Source organism: Elephantulus edwardii, unplaced genomic scaffold (assembly GCF_000299155.1).
Source record: "Elephantulus edwardii isolate Elephantulus edwardi_28Jun2011 unplaced genomic scaffold, EleEdw1.0 scaffold00004, whole genome shotgun sequence".
Lineage (NCBI taxonomy): Eukaryota > Metazoa > Chordata > Mammalia > Macroscelidea > Macroscelididae > Elephantulus > Elephantulus edwardii.
In genome coordinates this window covers 35,784,696-35,796,327 of record NW_006399754.1, presented here as the reverse complement: position 1 = coordinate 35,796,327, position 11,632 = coordinate 35,784,696, and the positions used below count along the sequence as shown (strand labels likewise).

Below are 11,632 nucleotides of genomic sequence, written 5' to 3'. Positions count from 1 at the left end.
GGGTAGAGAAAATAGTGCAACAATGAATGAATGAAAACCCAAAATCTCTGTAAATGCTTATTAAAATTAATAAAATTTAATAATAAAAAAAGAGAAAACTAACAATCTATAACACCCTAGGCAAAAGGACTTTTTAAACAACAAATGAGTACAGTAATAGCTGTGTATGAACTAAGACTTCTTGTTAATTGCTGTTGAGTCAAGCAGGACTCATAGTGACCCAATGAACGGAAGACCCGAAGCCTTTCCCTAACTGTTGTCGTTTCTCATAGTTCATAGAGTCTCCAGAGGCATGTTATTTAGGAACTAGATGCCACTCCTTCTTCCAAACCTAAGACGACTCGTTTTTTATCAGCAAACTAGAACCCCTTTGTGGCCCTCCCCCATCTGTTCCTGTGATCTGTGACTAAGAGTTACTCCTCTTAAGCTACAATACACGAATCACACCAACTGTCTGGAATGCTGATAAAACCAAACAACTAGTCAAGGTCATAATCATTGCCCAGACAACTCAGAACAAAAGGAGGCACTGTAATCACTCACACACAAGCCCCATAGTCTCCAAGACAGCAATATAGATCTGGTAAGGCTTATTCTGTCTCCTAAGTGTCTTACATAATACATCTTCTTTTTCGACTTTAAACTCTATCTTCAAAGGTCAGTTTTCCCAGTGAAAGGCGGCAGAAACCCAGCTTTTCGGAAACAAGTCCCTGGAGTTTAGCACAGAAGAGCTCTGAGGAAGAGCCTAAGGCCAATGAGGTTTAGAGACAGGGATCAGCAAAGAGACAAAAGGAACAGGAGGAGATGCAGAACAGAGCCAGGAGAACGAGGGGCCTGGGGAAGCAACCAAGCGTGGCTCAAAGCTGGAGCCAGCGAGGGCTATACAATGTCCATTAGGTGTGGCAAGGTGGCTGGACTTGAGTGCCCTGCTTTCACGGAAATACTGTCACCCCGTTGTCTGTGTGCTGTATGAGTGTGTATGCTATTTACAAGGACACATTAGATGTGACAAAATACTTAGGAAATGGTGATTTTGCTTTTACTGTACTAAGTTTTAAAGTCAGATGGATCTTGATAGCACAGAGTACCAAAGCAATGTCTATCTGCGTTTCATTGACTATGTAAAGGCATTTTTGACTGTGGATCACAACAAATTGTGGCTAACCTTGAGGAGAATGAGAATCCCAGAAGACTTGATTGTGTTCACACGAAATCTATACTCAAGCCAGGAAGCATTCCTCAGAATAGAGCAAGGAAACACTGCATAGTTCAAAATCAGGGATGCATCCTGTCTCCATACTTTCCAATCTACATGTAGAACAGATCATTCGGGAGGCCGGGCTATATGAGGCACAATGTAATATTAGGATTGGAGGAAAACTCATCAACAACCTATGTTATACAGCTGATACAACCTTGCTTGCTGAAACTGAGGGGACCTGAAACGCTTGCTGCAAAAGGTCAAGGACTATAGTCTTCAATATGGATTAAAGCTCAACATCAAGAAAACAAAGATTCTCACTACTGGGATTAATTGGCACCACCATGATAGATGGAGAAGAGATTGAGGTTGTTAACAATTACAGCTTATGCGGATCCACAATCAACACTCTTGGCACCAGCAGTCAGGAAATCAGAAGATGAATTGCACTGGGGAAGTCTGCTGTCAGGGACCTCTCCAGAGTCCTGAGAAGCAAAATTGTCAGTCTAGAGACTAAGGTGCGCCTGATCCAGGCCATGGTTGTTGCAAGTGCTTGCTATGAAACAGAGAGTGGGCAATGATTAAGGATGACAAAATAAGAATCGATGTCTCTGAGTTGTGGTACTAGAGAAGAGTATTGAACATATGGACAGCCAAAAAAACAAGTCTGTCTTGGAGAGGGTGAAACTAAGTTCCTCCCTGGAGTCTAGGATTTTGAAGCTCTATCTCACATATTGTGGGCATGTGGCCAGGAGGGATCAGTCCTTGAAGAAGGACATCATGTTGTAAGGGTGGAGGGACAGAGTAGGAGAGGAAGACCTCAGATGAGATGGATTGATAGAGTAACTGGGGCAATGGGGGGGTCGGTGTTTCAGTCATTGAGATTGGCTCAGAATAGTGGAGGCTTCAGAGCTGCTGTACATACATGGTCTCTATGAGTCGCAGGTGACTCAATGGCACGTAAGAACAAAACAAACAACAGTTTGTACTCTCATATGAGTACTTGATGATGTGTTTTACAGTCAACACCTGGCCCGGCTCTGACTGCAGATACGGAGCTTCTTCAAAGATTCTTCCCACCACAGATGTGTGATTCCTAGGCCATCATCAGGAGAGTTTCATACATAAAAGTGCCTTCTGTATTTCTTAAAAGATAACTGATTGACACTGAAAAATGTCTGGAAGTGAAATATGGACAAGAACCAATACTAGCGATGGATGTGAAAAAATGTCTCATAAACAGCTTTAATGGGACAAACCCTGCCCCAAATGTCTTTATTATATAATCATTTCATGCTTCCTATTTATACAGAACATCTGAGTCCTACTGGACTTTATGAAGGAGCAGTTTATTTAAGAAAGAAGGTAAGATGTAAGTCTAAGAATGAAGTTAAATCATAAAACATTTCCCAATGACACATAAACCCAGAGGAAATGAGAACGAGAACTTCATGAACGGACCCAGATGACACCACAGGGGGAGGCAGAAGGGAACCTTACCATCCGGGGTGCTTGTGCATGCTCGCAATGATTGTTCTGGAGTCTCCACTAGCCTGTCAAATTCATTTAGCAAGTTTCTTTTGATTGGGGGTTCGCCTTAAAAAAAAAAAAAAAAAGGAAAAAAGTCCGACTACGCTTTTAAAGCAAATAATCACCATGTTAGTTTTCAAAGATCCTGTCACTGTTGTTAGTAACCATCAAACTGTAAAGCTTTCAACAAGGCTGAACGGAACTGTGCCGCTCATGCCATTTTTTAAAGTTTCAGTCCTGCTTCTTATAGTATGTTAAATAAAAACACAAAATAACTCAGTGAGTAGTCATGGCAACTTGAGAAAATTCACTTTTAAGCATTACTTTAATTTCTATTGTTACATAATAAAAACCTACCCACATCTGATGGACCCACAGTGGCCCGACAGGACAGAGGAGAAAAGCCCCCTAAGGTCCCCACAGCTGCAAGTGTTTCCGAGCAGACGCCAGAGCAGCTGGTGGGTTCCAAACCCCTTGGTCAGCAGCCCAATGCCTTAACCACAGGGCCACCAGGGCTCCCATCTTTAATGGCTCTAGGGGTAAACAGGGTGGATGGCACAGAGGATAAATGTCTGGCTGTCAACCAAAACCGACAACCTGAGTCCACCAGAGGTCCCGCTGGAGAAAGGCCTGGTGACCACGTCCAAACCCTGCCACTGAAGACCCCTGGAGCCTCACGCTACTCTGACCTGGGGCCACTGTGAGTCACAGTCAACTGCTTTCAGTTAGAAACATGTGTTACCAGAGGTGAGAGCAGCTCTCTTCATAACCTGCACTGTGTCAGGTTTACCAGCAACAGAGAAAAACGCAATCTCTTCCAAGAGTCATTCTTTGTGAGGGCATTTAATTCAAGGAGGGACTTCTGAGTGACCAGGTCTTGGAGTGAAAGTGACTGAGGAGGAGGATGATAAGTTTACAGCAAATCACCTAAAAATACCAGCAAAAGTCGCCCTCCTGATTTTAAAGCTACACGAGTGGAGAACCCAAGCTCGTCCGTGTTGCTCTGGGACAGCACGCAGGTGGCACTTTTACGCTGTACCGTTGGGGCCAGTGAGTCCCATCAAGTCAGAACCGACCACAGTTGACTCTGCAGGTTTTCTGAGTTATCGCACGACAGGAGACTGCCATCCCGCTCCCCCGGGGCAGCTGGTGGGATCTGAACCACGTGTTTTGATTGCAGCGCAGCTTCTTGCCACTAGGCCACCAGAGCTCCCTTCAGACTTTATTACTGGAGATGAATTTGTAGGACTAAATGAGTAAAAAATGTCACACAGGCTTTATCACTATAAAGTGACTCAGCACCTTAACGAAAGCCTGCACTGTTCAAACCATCAGAAGCCAATGAAGCTCCAGGCTTCCACAGAACAGAAGGGAGCCTGGCTGCTGTGTTCAACACGGCTCATTCACGCCACTTGCCATGGTCACAGCGCTGGACACTCACAGGGTGGTCTTCTGTCCTACAGGGCTGCTAGAGTTGGGAGTCAACTTGAAGGCTTTGCGGTTTACATGTGCAGAAGCGAGGCAAATGAGATGATGATGACTGAGATGACCCAGAGGAATGGTTTGTTTTTCTAGGAACAACAGCAACCCACCTGTGCAATTTAAATTTTGTGCAAAAGAACTGGAAATAGTTCCAGGCACGTACTATCAACTTAGTACTAAAATTAACTTGAACTAGCATGTGACCTGGTGGTAGTGCGGTGACGTGCTCCTGACAGGTGCTGACCTCCAAGTACAAATGTTGTGCTGTGTATTGTCAAGTCAGAACTGACCCACAGCTGACCCTCCAGAGGGTTTTCAAAGGCAGTAAATCACACAGGAGACTGACTGCCCGTCCTTCTCTCACGGAGCAGCTGGGGGATTTGAACTGTGTCCCTGCAAGTGGAAGAGCACAAAGCCCCGCCTGCTTCTGTACGTCTCACAACCACTGCCTGCTGTGAGCCGAGGCTGCTGCCCTTGTCAGCCCATCTCACTGAGGGGCTTCCTTTTCCCCACTGACCCTCTACTCTCCTACATGAAAGGGCCTGGCCTCTCCTGACACCAGGCTACAGTACACGGCTAGAAGTGAGCACGCAGCACTCTTGCTTCTAAGGAGTGTTCACGCTGTGTTTCTTCCAAGGTGGATTTGGTCTCTGACTTGGAAAGGACTTGATTAAGGAAAACTTAAAAACAAGGAGAGAGAATTTGTCTCACATACTTTGGGCATGTTACCAGAAGGAGCCAGTCCCTGAGGACTTTGAGCTGTGTCCTAGAAAAGACCTCTACAGGGTGACTGGATCAGTGGGCTTAGGCACAGCGGCACAGCCGTGGGTGGCACAGGGCCGGGGCGTGCTTTCTCAGTTACGTTAGTCACTAGGAAGGAAGATGAGCAGAAGGCACCTAGTAACAAGGATGACTTGTGGGCAGAAATGTGGGGAAATGCAGTGGCTGGCCTTGTTCTCGGTCTGTGAAGGACTGACCGAGATGACATATAACACATGTATTCTATGAGCCTGAAGCTTTTAGGAGGAGCTGGTTATTTCCGGTTTCCTGAAACTGTGTGTTCTTCAGAAGCAGGAAGATAATATTTCAACTCCCTTACACTGTAAATGTGGCCAGGAAGCCAAGTGCCAGGCGAGGACACGTTGGTCATTGGTGAAGAGAGCCCATGACCTTGAGATGGACACCGCCCCTGTGCTCAGGGAGACAGCCAGCCCTCTGGCAGGTTCCATCCTGTGCCCACAGGGCTGAGGAGGTGGCTGATGCGAAGGCCACTGTGCATGCTGAGTGTCTTGCCATGTACAGGCTCCTGTTCTAGCTCTGTCCTGTCGTTATTCTCATGGGCTGTTCTCAGGGAGACTAGCAGACCTTTCTTCTGTAACTATAAGGGGCACACCAGGCCTACTAACAGCTTCACGGCTTTAACTCTCTGTGACCCTTAAGGATAAATCTGGAGACTTACCTGCTGAGACGAGTGCCTTTCTCCTTTTTCCGACCCTGGAGCTGAATACAACCGTTTCCTCATTTGCTGGGCAGGTGAACGGACGACGTCTGGTGCGACCTGGCAGTTCCGAGTCGGTCAGCTCCTCATCGTCCATAAAAGCCTTGGCAATTTCCACGGCTTCTGTTTCAAAGCTGTCTTCTGCATCTTGGGCGTAAGTGCAGCGAACGTCGCCACTTGTTCCCACAGACAGATTAGAAGATGCTTTGACTCTGCCAGTGTTCATTTTCACACTTCTAGGAAAAGTCTGCTCCTTTCCCAAAAGGACAATGTTCTCAACAAGCGATGCTCTGGGTCCTGATACCACGTGCTGTTTATCTTGTTTCCACGGTAAGGGCTGTGGAGAAACCCTGCCCGGGAGACAGTTCTCTGAAGAAACACATTTTGTATTAGAAGGATGTGACTGAAATTCCTTCACGCAGGTCCTTCCCACTGAAGAGCTCCCCAGGGGCTTGGAGATTCTCATGTCAGTGCGAGGACGCGGAAGACCCTCTGCTCCGTCTTGTCCAGAGGTAGGAGACAGAGGATGACATTCAGCCGCCATTAGGTCCAACTCCTCCCACATCCCCTGGACTGTGTGTAAGGCACGGTCGGAAATGATGACCTGTTTCCCACTTGCTGTGCTAAATCCAGAGCAGGCAGCGGGATGTGGCACGGTGGACAAAGGCCTTTCTTGGGGTGACGGCAGTTTGGCGTGTGTCGCGGTCTTGTTTGAATGTTCTGTGTCACTCTGAATGGGTCCTTTGGAAGCTGGAAGCGTGGCACTGTCTTCGATCTCAGAAAATAATCGTCTGGCCTTTTGTAAGGAAGCGTCTGACACGTGCACGGAATGTCCGCTCGCTGTGCTAAAGATTCCACAAGCATCCGTAGGAGGGACTGGTTTGGGAAGCGTGCCCAGGTTCAACTGACATCTGCTTGGGGTTTGCAGGTGAACTTGACTAGGTGAGATTTGGAAAACTTTCTCCAGTTCAGACAAACTTTGGTGGTGATGTAAGACGTGTGTGCGCCAACTTCTATCGAGAATCTCACATGAATGCACACTGCTTTCACCACCACCCTCACGGGAAGGTGACAGGCAACTTCCTCCTGAACTTTCGGGTGCTTCTGGGTGGCCTGCAACACTTGCTGTGTGGCCAGGGTCTGCTTTCCTCTGGGCGACCCCACAGCACTGCTCTGCAGACATCTCTCTGTCTTTTGTAATGGATTCTAGTGAAATACAGCTTTTATCACTTGCTGTACTGAATGCTGGTGGCCTGCCCTGAAGGTTCCTTGCATCAGACATGGCCGTGCTTGTGTTTTCTTGAGGACTGTTAGTTGCAAGTCCCAGAGCAAAAGTGCCTTCCTTGATCGCTTGTTGGGCTGTGTCTGCTTTCACTACTGATGGGGCTCCAGAAACACTTGTGCTTTTTTTATCTACAGCATTTGCTACTACTGGCTTGAGACCAGCACTGTCCAGTTTCTTTTCTGAGAGACAGCCTGGTTTACTATGGATCTCATCAGGATAAAGCGCTGGACTGTTCCAAACGCTGTGAGGTAAGGGATCTACATCTTGCTTCTCTGTGAGATTATTTCTATCATTTTCTGTTGGGCCTCTCGGGGTAGTGATGCATGAGAGACTTCCTACGTAGCCCTGAGCGTCTTCTTTTAAACAAATAATACCAGCGGTGTTTCTTTTGCTCTGCTGATCTTCCGGTTCCCCTTCTCGGAGCCATTTTTTGGCTTCAAACAGTGATGTCTGAGTCACAGATATTTTCCTCCCGTGTCCCGTGTAAAATGCCAAAGCTGGGTTTTCAGTGGCCGAAGGAGCTGAGGAGTCTGTGTAACAAGTCTCAGGACTTTCTGCTGCTTTCTTCCCTTGATTTCCATGGACTTCAACTTGTAAAGAAATACTAGTTGATGGTATGAGACGGTCAGTGTGACTGTGTAAATTACCACTTGAGAACTCCATGGTCTTAATAGGAGCAAGGATTCTCTCACCACCACCTAGAGAAGCCTCCGTTTCTGCAGACCCTGAGACAGAGGGTCTGTCAAGCGCCTCACATAATAACTCATGCCCTCCTACACAGCCCCCTCCCCGCTTCAGAGCAACGGCCTCACTATCAGCTTGCTTTTCTTCAAAGAGATGTTTCACTTTGTCCAAAGATTCCTTCGCAATATTCACTTTTTTCCCACTTGCTGTGCGAAAGCCCACCGTGACAGCTCCTCTGGTCTTTTCAACTTCATATCTAGGTTGTTGGGTGATAGTCAGTAAATTATTTTCAGGGCCAAGTAAGTTACTTCCTTTCTCTAATTGTTTTTCAACTACCTCTCTTTTCTCACAATTAGAGCTATCCATTTTGTTATTTCCGTTAGAATGCAATTCAGAGTTCACAGGCTCTGCAAAGCTAGCCAGTTCTGCATTTTCACCAAATGAACATGTGACTTTACCAGGTGAGTCACCTGCAGTCTGAAAGGCTAAATGACAGCTGGCATCATCTTTCACAGTGTGCCCCGTTTGAATACAAACTAACTGTTCTCTATGGGAAGCCTCACTGTGCAGTGTTTCTTCAGCCTTCACAACTTCCAAACAAGTTAAATCTGAGAGGACGTCTCTGATGTCACTGTTTCCCTCCTCGGTGAACTGGCCCCATAGTTTTGGATCCATGCTGGGCTCATCAGTGAGAGCCGGAGAGCCCTCCTCAGCTCTGTGACTATCGGCCATATCCTTTTCACTTGAATTACTGCCATCAGCGTCTCCTAAGCCGTTTCTATTGGCACGTGCACATGTATTTTCTTCACTCACTGTTTTTCTCTCGCATGGTTCAGTGTTCTCTTCAACAGTGTTTTGTAATGCAAGCTGGCATTTCTCATCAGAATTTGTGTCACCGTTGAGATTCTCTCTCTCGGCCACTAGACCCACGGCAGCACGTCCACTTGAAGAGAAGCCTCTGGGACTGGCTGGTGTAGAGGGGTCCTCACCAACGTCCTCTATGTCACTGAAGAGTTGTACAGCTCTTTGCAAAGCCTTGCTAGAAATACAGATTTTTGTGCCTCGTGCAGAACAGAAGCCAGTAGGCTCCTTGCCATTCTGACCAGTTAGAGAGCTGGACGTACTTCCACAAACATTTTTCTGCCAGGCAGCAACTTTCTGTTCACCTCCAACTGCACGATCCGGCTTCACATCTCTGTGCCTGGTGGGCAGGGTGTTAGCTGGGATGTCAACAGCAACGGCCTGCAGACCCTCGGAAGAGCCATTCAAGACTGCCACTTGGTTTCTGCATCTTCCAACTTCATTCTTTTCTGTAACATGGCTTGGTTTTCTGAACTGTGTGAATTCAAACTGGCTCCCCGAATCTTCTAAGATAGCAGAGAGCTCAGAAATGTCTGCCTTTTGGCTAGGGGTTAAGCTAGGGTTTCTACTCAAATCGTGCATTAGAGGTAGGATCTGAGGAGCTGAGCAACTCCTTGCACTACCAAACTCAAATGCACTGCCCTGCACACCCTCAGATGCAGGATTCATGGCTGGCGAGCTCTGTGCGTGTGGTCTGTTTTGTTTTTTCTCATTACCTGATGGGAAAGTATTTACAATTTCAGCACAAGCTAACCTTTCAGAGTATTGCTCTTCAATATCTTTGAAGAGCACCTTGCTTTTCTTAACATTGTGCTCAGAAAGCTCTATGACTTTGTTAGAAGCTGTTTTGAAGCCACTTCTGAAATTGTCATTTGAAAAGGAACCCAAAAGCCCCACTTGTCTTTCTATGTGGTCGTCCTTTCTGCATGACTTCCTGTCAGTCTGTAAGGAGATGTCTGGCGTGCAAGCTTGACTGAGAGGTGTTTTCCGATGCCTTCTGTCCTCTTCCGCCAGCTCCCGGGCTAAGTGTGGCAGGTCAGAGTCTTGCACTGTCAGTACTTGGTCTGTCTGTCTGTCATGTGAGTCTGCAGGCAGCACAGCAGTGCCCTCAACAATGGGCTCTTTGACACTCTTGGAGCTTGCCTCGTGACATTCCCTGGTCACATGGCCTTCACTTGTCCCTGTGGAGACAAAGTCATCCTTATTCTCTGGGAACAGTTCTTCCGAGTTTGGGTCGACAGCTATTTGTGAAGTCAAACCCCTTTCTTCTTGGTCCTTTTGGATGACTCTTCCATGTGTATTTTGGTTAAGTTTCACCTTTGTAGCAGATGATGGGACCGTCATGCACTTTGCAGGTGGTGACAGCTCAGTTTTTTTAGAATCTTCATCAAAGACAGACATTGTTTTATTTTTTTCTATGGAGGTATTTTTGGTAAAGTCCAAAATGGCATCACAATTCTTATGTTTTCGTTTCTCTGATACTTTCTGTGTCTCTTTTTCTCTAGAAATCTCAGCAATGTTTGGCAGAGGGCCCTTGGGGCTTGACTCTGCTATCAGAGTGCTGGCACCTGGATGGTGACAGGAAAAGGTTTTCTGGGACTGGGAGTGATAACCACTACATTCAGCTTCTGTGTCCTGTATTGCAGGGTGGCATTCAGCAGACAAAATCTCTTTTCTATTTGAAAATGCTGGACTTGTCACATCACCATCACCAGGACACCTCTGTAAGCAGGAGATACAGTCCTCAGATGTGGTTCTAAACAACTGCAACTCTTCTGAATGAACTTTGTGATCAAAACCCTGGGATACGAGCTGGTTATGAAAACTGCTTTCATTACTGGCAGTGTTTCTCAGAACAGTCCCCAGAGAGCGGCCGATGGCAAGGGCTGGTTCTTCAGTACCATCGCAGATCCTCTCCCTTCTAACAAGAGAATGCTGCAGACCTGAGAAGACACAGAGTGACAAATGAAGACCCGTGTCACCCACCACATGCATTAGGTATTTTCCAACTAAAGACGGCAGTGTCTAAAACAAGAATCCCACAAAGAGCAGTAAGAGCACGTCACTGACTTAAGGAAAGAGTACTAAAGACTTCTCATTTTGAAATGATATTTTCCAGCTGAAGATAAACAGGAATTAAATTTTTTTTAATAACTATCATCACTTCAACTAACATACAGTTCAAGGAAGTGGATAGCCACCAAATAGAGAAGTTAAAGGAGCACTTCTAGGGTCAGTCTGGTTTTCATATTAAAAAAGAACAAAACTCAGTTTTTACAAACAGGTTCTTTCCAGAAAAGGCCTAAAAGAGAACCTAATCTCAATTACAAAGTCAGGTTAGTTCAAATGTGCTTGTAACCTAATAACTATCGCCACCATTGGCTGCATCATTAGTTTAATGCTGGTCTCTAAAGAAAAGAACAGTCTTCTGGGAAAATGAAATACATGGTGTACAACACAGCATTTTTGGGAGCTGTCCAGTTTGTTACCATAAACTAGTAATTAAAATAAAAGCAGAAAATGGTTAAAAATGGCAAATTTACCTGTATTTTATTAAAAATAACACTTATCTTCTATGTCTGTTTACTATCTGCTCTCTTCAACACCAAAAGGGATTTTCACAAGGGCTGCTATGCCAATTTCTAAAATATGTTACTTTGGAAAAAAATTGGCATAGTATGTTCTGGCAAATCAATGCAGCAAAAGAGTGTTATCTGTGTAAAGGCACATTCTAGTTTACAAGAATAAAAAATATTACAGTGGGAACTGAGTAGCTAGGACTTTGACATTTATAAGGCCCTCAGGTCTCAAGAGTGAGCCAATGGTCAGAGTGAACTGATTCTCAACTCTGGAAATTAAAGGCCTGAACAGTAACATATGCAGATATTACCTGAGATCAACTATAAGTTATACAAATTTAAAACAAATGCACAGAAGGAAAGCTACTGTTTGTGTGGGGAAAGAAAGAGATAAACTCATTCAGGAGAGGACACCTGTCACTGTCACAGAACTCTGTGCAAGGCTCCCAGCGCCACTGTCACAGAACGGTATACAAGACTCCCAGTACCACTGTCAGAGAACTGTATACAAG

The 11,632-nt window shown here is 45.8% G+C and overlaps 1 protein-coding gene across 1 annotated transcript in view; it reads right to left on the bottom strand.

The window, feature by feature from the left end:
• Positions 1-11,632, bottom strand: part of BRCA2 (breast cancer 2, early onset) — a 74,971-nt gene that overhangs the window by 34,500 nt on the left and 28,839 nt on the right. Inside the window, exons 10-12 of the mRNA XM_006879635.1 lie at positions 10,351-10,484; positions 5,673-10,263; positions 2,702-2,797 (exon numbers count right to left, since the gene is read on the bottom strand). Of these exons, the coding sequence (XP_006879697.1) occupies positions 2,702-2,797; positions 5,673-10,263; positions 10,351-10,484 (4,821 nt within the window). The remainder of the gene's footprint in view (positions 1-2,701; positions 2,798-5,672; positions 10,264-10,350; positions 10,485-11,632) is intronic.